Source organism: Crinia signifera, chromosome 6, assembly GCF_055691185.1.
Source record: "Crinia signifera chromosome 6, ASM5569118v1, whole genome shotgun sequence".
In the NCBI taxonomy this organism is placed as follows: domain Eukaryota; kingdom Metazoa; phylum Chordata; class Amphibia; order Anura; family Myobatrachidae; genus Crinia; species Crinia signifera.
This window is the reverse complement of record NC_139222.1, coordinates 36218791-36232216: the sequence shown is the minus strand read 5'-3', so window position 1 is coordinate 36232216 and position 13426 is coordinate 36218791. Positions and strand designations below refer to the sequence as shown.

Genomic DNA, 13426 nt, shown 5'->3' with positions numbered 1-13426 from the left:
TCTGAAATACTGTCATTTGTCAATACATAAATTGCCCCTTTTACCCATGACAACAACAAGTGATATGGGTGCAGAAGTCCTATAGCATGCCTTACATACACACACCAAACCAGCGCATAACAAGTGATGTACTTCATAAGTTACACACTGCTGATGTATATTTGAGGAGGTGGTTATAATCAGCCGAGTCTATTGTGTAGTTAATAGCCAAATCTAGTGGCTATCAATAAAAAGCAAGCCCTCTGGTAATTGCAGCACTGGGACTTAATTACAGAGGGAAAATGTAGATCACAGGTTCTCAAACGCGGTCCTCAGGACCCCACAGAGTGCATGTTTTGCAGGTCTCCTCGCAGAACTACAAGTGAAATAATTAGCTCCACCTGTGGATCTTTTCAATGCTTAAATAAGTAATGAATGCACCTGCCGGGTGACCTGGAAAATGTGAAATGTGTGGTGTCCTAAGGACCGAGTTTGAGAACCCCTGATGTAGATTATAATGAGGCTAGTTATTTCCACTTTATTTTGCAAAAAGATATTATTTAAGGTCTCCTACAGAGAAAGCAACTCCCTGTGTTACCTGTCCCAACACAAGCAGGAGGAAGTGGCCAAATCAGGTAACTGGGTATGAGCACAGATTTACATGCCCACTGTTCTGTATGTAGGGACTGTACACAAGTTCTGCTATGGCAACTGGTGCAGTAAACACTGTGTATAAACCACATTGGGCCAGATGTATAAAACCTTAACAAGAGATAAATGTAAATGTGATAAAGAGAGATAAACGTCCATCCAATCACCTGCTAACTGCCATGTTACAGCCTGTGTTTGAAAAAAGTCAGTAAGGAGCTGATTGGCTGGACGTTTATCTCTCCTTATCACCCTTGCATTTATCTCACATCTGCCCCATCGTCACAAGATGACCTCTGAGAGGAGAGTGAGGGTATGAGTGGGCTGTTACCATATCCCTCATTTGTCATATATGGGAAACACTTCAAATATGGGATTAGAGGAGGCAATCCCCTCACTCCCTTAAGACCTCCCACCTGCTTTTTTTTTTTTTTTTTTAAACTATAGGTAAAAGCTAAAATACACATATAGGTAAATAAATGAAAGCAGGCATCAGATAGTCTCCAGACAGTTTCTACTACAGTTTATGGCTTGAATACATAATCTTATCGCCGATATTCAAAAAGGGAAAAGAAAAAAAAAAAAACATTGAGAAGGTAACCAATAAAAATGCAGGAGTATACAGTATATTCTAATTTGTGGTAACTTCAAACTGTAAGAAGACCAACACAATCACAGACGATAACCAAAAACAGCTATACCGGGTCACATGGAAATGCATCAATCTCAGTGCTCTACCCTAAATGTGTCAAGAGGTTCAAGTTGTTCACATTAAACAGCAGAACGGAAGAAAGCTACGGCAGATGGGTGGGATTAATAGTGTCAAGATGGGGAACCTTCGGCCCTCCAGCTGTCGTTGAACTGCACATCCCAGCATGCCCTGCTGCAGTTTTGCTATTTTTCCATACTAAAACTGTTGCAGGGCACGCTGGGATGTGTAGTTCAACAACAGCTGGAGGGCCGAAGGTGCCCCATGCCTTGTCTAGATAGACAGTCAATAGGTCGACCCCAAAATGTCAACATGGGGAAAGTCAACAGGTTGACATGAGGTTTTTTTTATGTCAGTGTCAACAACTGTTGACATAGACCCCCAATTAGTGCAATGCTTCGCACACCATGCTTCAGGCTCACTATTATATCCATATGCCGACATGGATGGCGAAGGAAGAAAAAGTTGGTTTAAAAAAAAAAAAATTCATGAAAAACATGTCGACCTTTTCCCGTGTCTATCTTTTTATGTTGATCTATTACACATCAACCTTTTACAGGTCAACTTTTTGGGGTAGACCTGTTGACTATCTAGACGCTGTATATCTATCAGCCGGAACCATGCAGGCAGCCCCTAAAGACATGCTCACATTTCTGTGCAGGGCGTTAGGGTGAGACACCTCGGATTCTGGAGCCTCCTAGGACATTGTGGGAAAGTAGGCAAGTGTGGGATATAGCATAATCATTCGTGATGCCGTGGATCCATCCTGCCTTGCGTCCTCATTTTAGGCTTGGTCAAGGCAAATTGCAAGTGGGTTATATGTATGTTACCACCCTGGGTGGGATCTGTCACATTTCATGCCCACAGCCGTGTGTGGCCATGCAAAATACAATTTAATTGTTTATATAACATTTATTTGTGAACAGTTTCTTACATAGTGCACACATATTCAGCAGCAATTACACAATGACATCAGTCCCTGCCCCAGTGGAGCCTACTATCTATATTCCCTACCACCGGTACACGCATTTAAGGGTTAATTTTGTTGGAAGCCAATTAACCTACCAGTAGGGTGGCCAATCCCGGGATCGGGATCGGCGGGATCCCGGGATTTGGCCTCCAAAATGCCGGGATTTCAATCCCGGGATTGGAGATTCCAATCCCGGGATTTCGGGATTAGACTGCACATGTGCAGTCTAATGCCGGGCAGCGTCTGAGCACCCGCTCAGACGCTGCCCGGCTTCTCCCATACCCGGCGTGCAGCCTGCGCAGCGTGATGAGGTCAGCTGTCACGCTGCGCAGGCCACACAGCGGAGCCGCCCACACACCCAGCAACCCGGCTTCACAGCACACGCCCGCCCACCCGCCAAGCTACACGACCACCCGAACAGCTACCCAGCCGCCCAGCTGAAGCTGCCCACCCGCCCAGCTGAAGCTGCCCACCCGAAGCTGCCCACGCGCCCAGCTGAAGCTGCCCACCTGAAGCTGCCCACCCGCTCAGCTGAAGCTGCCCACCTGAAGCTGCCCACCCGCTCAGCTGAAGCTGCCCACCCGAAGCTGCCCGCCCAGCTGAAGCTGCCCACCCAATGCTGTACACCCGCCCAGCTGAAGCTGCCCACCCGCCCAGCGGACATACCTGCAGCCCACCCGGCTCCCAGCAATATCTGCACGCTCGCCCACCCACCCAGCACCCGCAAATGTAAGTTCTGTGAATGTGCAGGGTGGCCCGGGCGTTTTTTTTTTTTCAAATTAGGGAAGCCAATCCCGGGAATCCCGGGATTGAGCATTTTTCAATCCCGAATCCCGGGATTGAAAAAATGCCCCGGGATTGGCTTCCCTACCTACCAGTATATTTTTGGAATGTGGGAGCAAACCGGAGTACCCGGATGAAGCCCACGCAAGTACGGGGAGAACATACAAACTCCGCACAGTTAGGGCCATGGTGGGAATGGAACCCATGACCTCAGTGCTGTGAGGCAGTAATGCTAACCATTACACCGTCCGTACTGCCCAATTACATGTTCTGAATAAGAAGCTGGCTAAAGAAGACGCTAATTCCAGCCCAGGTGGATATCCATGCTTAATCACAGGTGATTTCATTTGTACTTTAGTCAATTGGAATTAACCACCTGGATTCAAGCATGAACCTGGACTGTAATGGCAGAGTTTGGGAAACTGTGCAGGTACTGCTGTAGTGCATTGGTTGCTAAATACACCCCTTCAAGGCACTCCCAACAGTCTAGGTTTTAAGGATATCCATGCTTAGGCACAGGTGACTTACTTAGTACCGGTCAGTGTGATTATACATATTTGCACAAATAAGGATATCCCTAATACCTGTTGGGGCATTTGAAGGACGGCGATTGGGAGCCAGTGATGTAGATGGAGGCACCAATCTGTCTGGGATGCGGTCATTTGGTCTACTGCATTATGGTCGACAGTCATTAGGTCGAATCCATTAGGTCGACATGCTAAAAGGTCGACATGACTCTAGGTCGACATGGGAAAAGGTCGACATGATTCTAGTTCGAAAGGTCATTAGTTCGACAAGGTCATTAGTTCGACATTGTCTATGTCGACATTCACAAGGTCGACATGGAGTTTTTCACTGTTTTTTGAGCCAACATGTGCCGACAGGCGGTATTTCATGCCCTACCATCCACTAGGGCGTGGTGGGAGAATAAAATAGTGTGCCGAGCGTAGCGAGGCACCGTGCCCGACGCATAGCGAGCGCAGCGAGCGATGCGAGGGGATGCAGTGCACTTTAAACTGTGTCCATGTCGACTGTGTTGACATTCAGGTAAAAAAACAGTGAAAAACCCCATGTCGACCTTGTGAATGTCGACATAGACAATGTCGAACTAATGACCTTGTCGAACTAATGACCTGTCGAACTAATGACCTTTCGACCTAGAATCATGTCGACCTTTTCCCATGTCGACCTAGAATCATGTCGACCTTTTAGCATGTCGACCTAATGGATTCGACCTAATGACTTTCTACCATAATGCAATAGACCAAATGATCCCAACCCATCTGTCTCTAGTCTAAGTCCATAAGCTGCTGCAGCTTCATAAGCAGAGGTTGAAACCTCTTTATGCACATACCACACCGGAGGAAACGGCAGGGAGCCAAGAAATTCCGCCATTGCGGAATATGTAGGGTGATAGATTTGCTTCCATTCAAATAGCGCAAACCAAGGGAACAGTATTGATGGCTACACTCATTAGACCACTGCCTAAGGTCCCCTGAATCTGGGGGTTCTGTGGCTGACGGATGCCAAGCCTGCATTTCACCTGGTTCTAATCAGCCCCAGAACCTGTGTAATCCATGTGCATCCAGGTTTAAATGCATAGTAACCATAATTGTATGCTATTTCTCGTCTTGCACACAGGTGTAATTGGGGGGAAAGAGATAACATATCAACCAATCAGCTTATTATTTTTCAAACATGGCACCTTGAGAAGTGATAAAGTGGGGAGTGATAAATCACCAGCCAATGAACTCCTAGCTGGCATATCACTGGTCTTATTCCACAATTAATCCATGAATTTCCCCCATTTATGCGTAAAGCCTACCTTGCACCATACCTTATTAAGGGCCCTGCCTTATTTTATAGCCCTCAGGTTTATATAACCCCTCCCCCCATAAGGTATAATTACATCCTCTAAAGGGTGGTGCCCCTTTCCCCATAATGCTTTCCTTTCACCTGCGTGGTGGCCTTGGGGTCCTACTGGCTTGTTCCTGGCTCCTCCTTGGGTCATGCAAGAACTCTGTGGAAACTGATTACCGGTGTGGGGAAGAGGGGGTGCAACTCAGAGTGCCAGCTGGGCATCTGGGAAGCACGGTCAAATTCCAGGTTCGGGGTAAGTACCCCCTCATTTGGTAAGTGTAGAGGAGGTGTTTGCTTTTACAACACCAGAGTTTACCATTACAGACCAGGTTTTCAGGATTACTGATTGATCACAGGTGACATCATTTCTGCCTCCTTCCGTTTGGACTTAAGGTGCCCATACACTTTGCGATTTTGTCGCTTATTCAGATCTGATCGCAGTACGTTTGTTCTCAAAATGAGCAAAACCATGTGCACTGCAGGTGGGGCAGATGTAACATGTATAGAGAGAGTTAGATTTGTTTGAGTTATTTTGTTTGTGTGCAGGGTAAATACTGGCTGCATTATTTTTACACTGCAATTTAGATTTCAGTTTCAACACACCCCACCCAAATTTAACTCTGCCCCACCTGCAGTGCACATGGTTTTGCCCGTTTTGAGAACAAATTTGTACTGCGAGCAGATCTGAATAAGGGCCTTTGTGTGCTGTGCGTTTTGTACTGTGCAATGGTGCTGTGCATAAAGTCATTTAATGGACACTGGGTGCATCGCACTGTTCTATAAAAGCGATGCGATGTAGCACAAAAAGTACTGCCTGCACATACTTTTTGTGCTATACAATATTGTACCCGTGGGGACGCGCATCGCATCCCCGCAGGTACACGGTGCGATTTTAAGCACATGCAATGCATTTTGAACTTTAAAAGTTCAGACCGCAATCGATAATCCCAACGTGTATGGGCACCTTCGAGGTAGGCTACCCTTTAAAATCTGGACTGTAGCATTGTTTAAAATATCATTTTATGTTTACGCAGCAAACATTTGTATTCATCATAATGACCAGTAATGTGTACCTTGTGCGGGAAATACGGTTTTTACACATTTTTTTTCTTTTATTTGAATTGATATAACAAATGTGAGCGGATATAGACAACATAGACACCGCTGAAGTGTACAGTGCCCCCACGCAATGCTCGCTGCACTCATCATTCTTCGGGCACGGTGCCTCGCTGCGCACGGCACACTATTACATTCTCCCTCTACACCCTAGAGCAGGACAGGCCAACCTGTGGCTCTCCAGATGTCAAACTGCAAATCCCAGCATGCCTTGCCACAGTTTTAACACTCCCTTATAGCAAAACTGTGGCAAGGCATGATGGGATTTGTAGTTTGACAACATCTGGAGAGCCACAGGTTGGCCAGGCCTGGCCTAGAGGATGGTAGGGCATGAAATACCGCCTGTCGGTGCTTGTTGGCTGAAAAAGTCAAACATGTCAACATTTTGACTGTCGACCTAATGCTTGTGTCAGCCTTCCAACCCTGTCGATGTTAGCCATGTCGATTTATTTCATGTGCCGAATGACAGTATACCAAGGTTTTTACCTGTCCGTTCATTATATAGAAAGGATAGTGGGTCCTATAAGGCCTCCTATATATGAACAAGTGTTCATGATAAATGCTAGTATAAGGAGATTACTAATAAAAGGCATGTTTGTTACCCAGATGAGTTTGAGATGGCCTATGATCTGGATGGATGCCTGTCCAAGTGTCTCCTCTCCACTACAGAACCAAGCGGCGAGAGTGTCTTTTACCTGCCTTACAGTGTCTGTATCGCAGTTGTGAAGGTGGGTTAAACCTTTATCAGTGAGCTGGTTATTCATAACCAGATTAAAGAGGTGGAGCAGGGAATACTGTACCCCGGGGCCGCTTTGGCCAGAGCACATTGCCATCACTACCTCTCCTGTATAGAAGTAGTACAGAGGATGCTGCCATAGGTGCCGATACTGTGGGTGCTTGAGGGCCCGGGCACCCACGGAAATTGATGAGCGCCCAGCAGCTGCCCACTCGCCCGTGTCCCACTGCACTCCCCCTCCCTCGTCGCTGGCACAGGTACTGTGTGGGCATTTATGTACCTGCACTGTGTGGGCATTTATGTACCTGCACTGTGTGGGCATTTATGTACCTGCACTGTGTGGGCATTTATGTACCTGCACTGTGTGGGCATTTATGTACCTGCACTGTGTGGGCATTTATGTACCTGCACTGTGTGGGCATTTATGTATTTGGCACTGTGTGGGGCATTTATGTATTTGGCACTGTGTGGGGCATTTATGTATTTGGCACTGTGTGGGGCATTTATGTATTTGGCACTGTGGGGGGCATTTATGTATTTGGCACTGTGGGGGGCATTTATGTATTTGGCACTGTGGGGGGCATTTATGTATTTGGCACTGTGGGGGGCATTTATGTATTTGGCACTGTGGGGGCATTTATGTATTTGGCACTGTGGGGGCATTTATGTATTTGGCACTGTGGGGGCATTTATGTATTTGGCACTGTTGCCATAATTTGAATATTGAATATTGGATACAACTGTGCTGCGTAGTATTAATCAGTATTATTTTGTGGCCACTCCCCTATATTTGTGGCTTGAGCACTCACCAGCAAAAACAAAAATCGGCACCTATGGATGCTGCTATTCCTGCATGTGACAAGATAGATGATGGATTTTATTTTTCTATATGTCTTTTAAGGTGGTTTAAGTTGTCTTTTTGTTCCCCTACAAGTAAGCGTTATATAATAAATAGTTGCCCCCATGTAGCCGGCACCTGCATCTCTGCTTGCAACCACACCAGGGGTGGTGATCTTGTTCCACTGCAAGATTGGCGGTGTGTTCCGTGCTTTATTTCAGAAATGTCCTATACTCTACATGCAGATCTTCCTAGGAGTTGTGCTTATGAGTGAGACTGCTTTGAGGTTTTTTTTTTCTTTCCGAACAGGAAGGTATATGGCTTCTCCGTGTGAGGTTAAATGGGGATGAGAAGACAGAAGACATTGATCTCGTTTGCCCTAAACCAAAATCAAAACACGATCGAGTGATTGTCCGTACTCCGAAGCCCCGCAGTACCAGGTGGACCACGCTTCGCACACCTACTGCCAAAGGTCTTGAGACGACAACGCAGTACCAGAGGACAACCTCTGTGTTTGACCGTAAACCCGTAACAACAGGTCACCAAACTGAGAAAATAGCTACAACAGTCCCAACACCAACCCCGGAGCAATTAGGTATTGGGCTTGCTGTCATTCTCCTCCCATTGCCTCACTTTGTGCTTTCATGCTCTCCAAAAGATGTACTACCAGATGTGGGCCGGATTATGGCTCTGGGGGCCCCAGGTCACTTTAGACAGGGGGCCCCCCTTTGCACTTGTCATTACTGGCCCCAAACTGCACAGGAGAATATTACACTGTCAAAACACAGAGTAAAGGCAGTATAAACTTGGTCAATGTGTAACAGCAGGTGTGTGTGTGATTAAAATATAGAACTATAAATATATACATGAAAAGCCTGTGTTTGTCCCTCTGTACCTTACTCTGTAGGAGACATCACAGGTTCAGCTCTGCCTCTGATTAAAAGCCCTCCCATGACGAGGCGGCTGCTGCTGTCCTCCATGGGCCTGAGAAGCATGTGATGAGCACCATTAATCATTGTCACATTGGCAGATAGGTGAAGCTGCAGCACTACCCCACTCCCATACACAAAAACCTCCGCAAAAAATTATCCATCCCTGGGTGCACTTGGTCAGTCTTGGATCCAACACCCACTTACTGTCATCATGGATCCTGCATGATGCTATATATCTGTTACAATTGCTGACCTAATTCTGCATGGTTTAATTTGATGCGATCCTAAACACTGGGAAGACCCCTGTTTCGGGACATCACTGCACTTGCTACCATAACTTACCTTCCAGATGCTTAGACGTCCCTCTAATGACTCATCAATGTTCTTTGTCTTTAGCGTCAGTGTCTTTAGCGTCATTATATTGCTTCCCTAACGGAAGTTTCCAGTTGACCATCTCGCGCTATGTCACCAGTCCACCCTTGGAGTTGACTTCACTTGTTCTGGATCCTGACACATGTCCTTCTCCTATTGTGATCGGGGACATCTTTGAATTTAAAGGCCTCCTGGCGACCTGCGGTAGGCATCAGGTGAGGACACAACAGGTGTGTCTGCTTGGGATACGGTCATTAGGTCTACAGCAACTAGGTCGACATGGGTCTGGTCGACACAAGCATTAGGTCGACATGGGCAAGGTCGACAGTCAAAAGGTCGACATGGGGTTTTTAACTTGTTTTTGAGCCGACATGTGCCGACAGGCGGTATTTCATGTCCTACCATCCACTAGGGCGTGGTGGGAGAATAAAATAGTGTGCCGAGCGCAGCGAGGCACCGTGCCCGAAGCATTGCAAGCGATGCACTTCAATCTGTGTCCATGTCGACTGTGTCGACATTCGGCTAAAAAACAATGAAAGATCATGTTGACCTATTGCTTGTATCGACCTAATGTCATGTCGACCTTGACCCATGTTGACCCAATGTCGACCTGGTTTTTGTAGACCTAACAACCCACACCCGTCTGCTTACAGAGCCTCACATTGATACCGATGATGGCTTCAGCCTCTGTCTTTCAGGTTTCTAACGGACAACTAGTGTATGAGATGTCTCTGTACGTAAAGCCAACTATTATGGTCTCCGCTTTCGGATCTATAACCAGAGACGGCGATGTCCGGTAAGTGTTAAGTAGAAACAATGTACATGGGTGCAAGGTACACCCCTTGAGGTTCCCTAACCAATTCCATTTCTTGTAAGCACAGGGATCGGCACCAATGCCATCAGTATACCTAGGGGTGGGGTGGTGGGTAAGCAGTGAGTTTGGCGTGTGCTCCAATTAGACTGTGAATTAATCAGCCAGGAAGACAAGTAACCTGGGGGAAGGTTAGAGGAGCCGAGCAGGGGAACAATTTAGTGTAGCCACAAGTGCGGTGAAGAGCTGTAGTAGATGCCTAAATGAGCGTCCAGGAGTGTCCTAGTGTGGGGACTTGGGAAAGAAGACCAAGGAGCAGATATGTAGGGTCAGGACCAGGACGAGGAGGCAACATGGTGAGCAGTCTGCGGTGGTAGTGGAGGAGAACACAAACCCCTTGCTGAGTTCTTCAGGTATGTATTGAATGTTCTAAACTTTTTGTTACAAAATTTTTTAATACCTCTTTTTACAAAATTTTTTAATACCTCTTTTTACTAACCAACTTAACATCCACAATGCTTCTCTTTTTGTATCCAGTGATCATGCTCTGGATTTCTCTCTTCTCGTTTTAAGGTTAACGGCTCGGTGTACACAAAATACCACCGTCTCAGTGTCTGTGACTTCCCAAGTGCCTTCGCCGCTGCCTCTTCCATCCGTGTCGAAACGTGGAGAACTAAGCTTGGAGCTACGCATTTCTAAAGGTGCTTAGAACACAGACATTTCCCTAGTAACCTTCAGTGGTTCCAGGTGGAGGTCTGGCTGCAGTACACATACACGAAGAGTAAGCATTGCTAGACCTCAGGTATAGACTACCATAAACAGGTGCTCTAAATACGAACTTTGTCTTGGTGTTATAATAACCAAAAGGGAAATCCATTATGTAAAAAGAACTTACACTGTACACAGCTAAAAGGGAAAATGAAGAGCGCATAGCCATGGAGAGCAAAACCAATCCCAAAAAGTTTTTCAAATACATCAATAGTAAACGAACCCCTCTGTATTACGTTTTTGAGAACTCCTTATCAGTGGCGGTTCTTACCATTATGGAGGGGGAGGGCTGCCGCAATGCGCCGCCCCCCCCTCCGCTGCCTTCCCTGGTCACTGCCGCCATCCCCGGACGCCGCACGCACCCCTGTCCCTGCACGGGGCTAGCGCATGCGCATTAACGTCATACATACTGCACATGCGCTGGCTCAAGCCAGCAGGTTCCAGCGCATGCGCGGTATGGTCCGCAGTACTGCGCATGCGCAGAACCCGTTTTGGTGGCTGCCGCACATTCGCGCAGAGAGAGTCATCCCGGAGGGAGGGAACACCTCCCGATGGGACTGCCTTGAGTGACTGGCAGGTCAGACTTCCAATAGGAAGTCACTGCCAGTCACAGTGAAGCCAGTGCAGTCTCGCAGACTGCATCTGGCTTCACTTTAGGCAGACACAGTGGCGGATTTTACCAGGGGTGGCTGCAGCACATAGGTAAAAACTGCCACTGCTCATCATCTGGTAAGGTACCAAAAGACTGGAGATTAACTGAGGCAGTACCAATATTAAAAAAGGGAAAAAGGGATGACCCAGCTAATTAGCCCTGTGAGCTTAACATCAATAGTGGGTAAAAAGTGGAAAATGAGGTTCAATGTGGATAAATGCAAGGTTATGCATCTTGGGAAACATAACCAATGTGCTAGCTATATCCTAAGTGGGGAGGCACTGGGTAGTTCAGAACTTGAAAAGGACCTAGGAGTCCAAATGGACAACAAGCTGGGGTGTAGTCTTCAATGTCATATAGCAACAAAAAAGGCCAACCGGATACTAGCAAGCATATAAGGGGAATGGAGGCTAGGAACTCAAAAGTGATCATGCCACTGTACAAAGCACTGGTTAGACCACATCTAGAATATGGAGTACAATTCTGGGCCCCACACTATAAAAAGGACATCCTATAACTGGAAAGAATCCAAAGAAGAGCAACAAAGCTAATAAAGGGAATGGAGAATTTAAGCTATGAAGATAGTGAACCATTTAGGAGTGTTTACGCTAGCGAAGAGACGTTTAAGGGGGGACATGCTTAACATATACAAATATATCAGGGGCCAATATATGGAACGGTCAGGTGCCCTTTTTACTGTAAGGAAGGACTCACGAGGACATGAGATTAGATTAGAGGAAAGAAGATTTCATTCCATTAGAAGAAAAAAAATTTTTTACAGTCAGGGCAGCCAAACTATGGAACTCTCTTCCTGGAGAGGTGGTGTCAGCAGACACAATAAATACTTTTAAAATAAGGTTGGACAAACGTTAAATTATCTGTTAACAAGGGAGGAAGCCAAATACACCAAGGTTGAACTAGATCAGTGGTTCCCAACCCTGGTCCTCAAGTACCCCCCAACAGTGCACGTTTTGCAGGTCTCCACACAGAATCAGTGCTATAATTAGCTCCACCTGTGGATCTTTTAAAATGTGCCTGAATAATCTGTGCACCTGCCGGGTGACCTTGAAAACGTGCACTTGAGGACCAGGGTTGGGAACCACTGAACTAGATGGCTGTGAGTCTTTATTCAGCCTTAAATACTATGTAACTATGTATTCTAGTATCTATGTCTGGAGAACCACATGGTTCTGTCTACATACAAGTGCGTGTATATGTAACTTGTCCCTCATGAGAGTTTTTAAAATTTGTTAGCCTTATACCATGCTTCGCTCTTATCGGAATCGGGGGCAGATTCATTATAGTGGTGGACGGAGATGAAGCACATAAAAATAGGCCAAGCATCATGACCACACAAAAGTCAGATGAAAATGGTCAACACCATTTTTTTTTTTGTGGGCCAGATGCGCTAAGCTTCAAAAAGTGATAAAATGGAGAACGATAAACCCCCAGCCAATCAGCTCCTATCTGACATGTCACAGACTGTTTGTCACGCAGGAGCTGATTGGTTGGTTGGTTTCACTCTCCATTTTATCACTTTTTCTTCTACGATCCCCATGGCAGCCAGGACCTTGGGATTTCATCCCTCTCCCTTCAGATAGACAGGTTGTTTTTTTCCAGGACCTCCCCCTTCCTGTATAAAGCCTCTCTCCTCCCCTTCCTCCTTGTCTTTTTTTCCTGTCTCCTAGTTCAGTTAGTCTAGGGAATAGGTTTGTTGTTTTCTTACTAGAGCTACCTCCTTGATGCAAGGGTCACTCTGGGGGATAAGGGCATATGGGAGCGTGACCTATTGGGGTTCCTGCCCATACAGGCTAGCCCGGAGGTGTCCCTGTGGGGTTTCTTGCACCCGGGCGAAATAAATATATGTGAAAATTGTCCTGCACTTACATGCCCGGATGGAGCTCTGGCGTGGGGTAAGGCCGTCCCCGTGCGGCGCCCGTTCAGAGGCAGGAGTCCGGAGCCCGCTGCAGCGAGCAGGACAGGAAGCCGCCGGAAGACTACAGGCGCCAGAATGCACCAGGATAAGCGCTAAACTTCCGGCGGGCGGCAGCGAGCGGCTGAGCTCCGCCGCGTGTAGCTGCCGCCGGAAGACTACAAGTCCCACAAGGCAGTGGGTGGATAGCTTCCGGCGAGCGGCGAAGGCGCTGCCAGACTACAGCCCCCACAAGGCAGTGCGGCGGCGAGTCTGTAGCAGCGGAGGCACTGTTCTCCAGCCTCTCGTTTTTGTCGCTAGGAACTACATATCCCACGAA

At 46.9% G+C, this 13426-nt stretch overlaps 1 protein-coding gene across 2 annotated transcripts in view; it reads left to right on the top strand.

Moving 5' to 3' along the window:
- The first annotated feature begins 4916 nt into the window (after positions 1–4916).
- The window catches only part of LOC146007535 (zona pellucida sperm-binding protein 1-like), a 30389-nt gene continuing 21879 nt past the window's right edge, over positions 4917–13426 (top strand). The window contains exons 1-6 of one of the 2 annotated variants that reach the window (XM_083145967.1): positions 4917–5202; positions 6672–6793; positions 7949–8234; positions 8968–9158; positions 9642–9739; positions 10328–10455. In XM_083145967.1, the coding sequence (XP_083002093.1) occupies positions 5031–5202; positions 6672–6793; positions 7949–8234; positions 8968–9158; positions 9642–9739; positions 10328–10455 (997 nt within the window). In that variant the 5' untranslated portion in view covers positions 4917–5030. The remainder of the gene's footprint in view (positions 5203–6671; positions 6794–7948; positions 8235–8967; positions 9159–9641; positions 9740–10327; positions 10456–13426) is intronic. The other variant, XM_083145968.1, reaches the window with a different exon arrangement.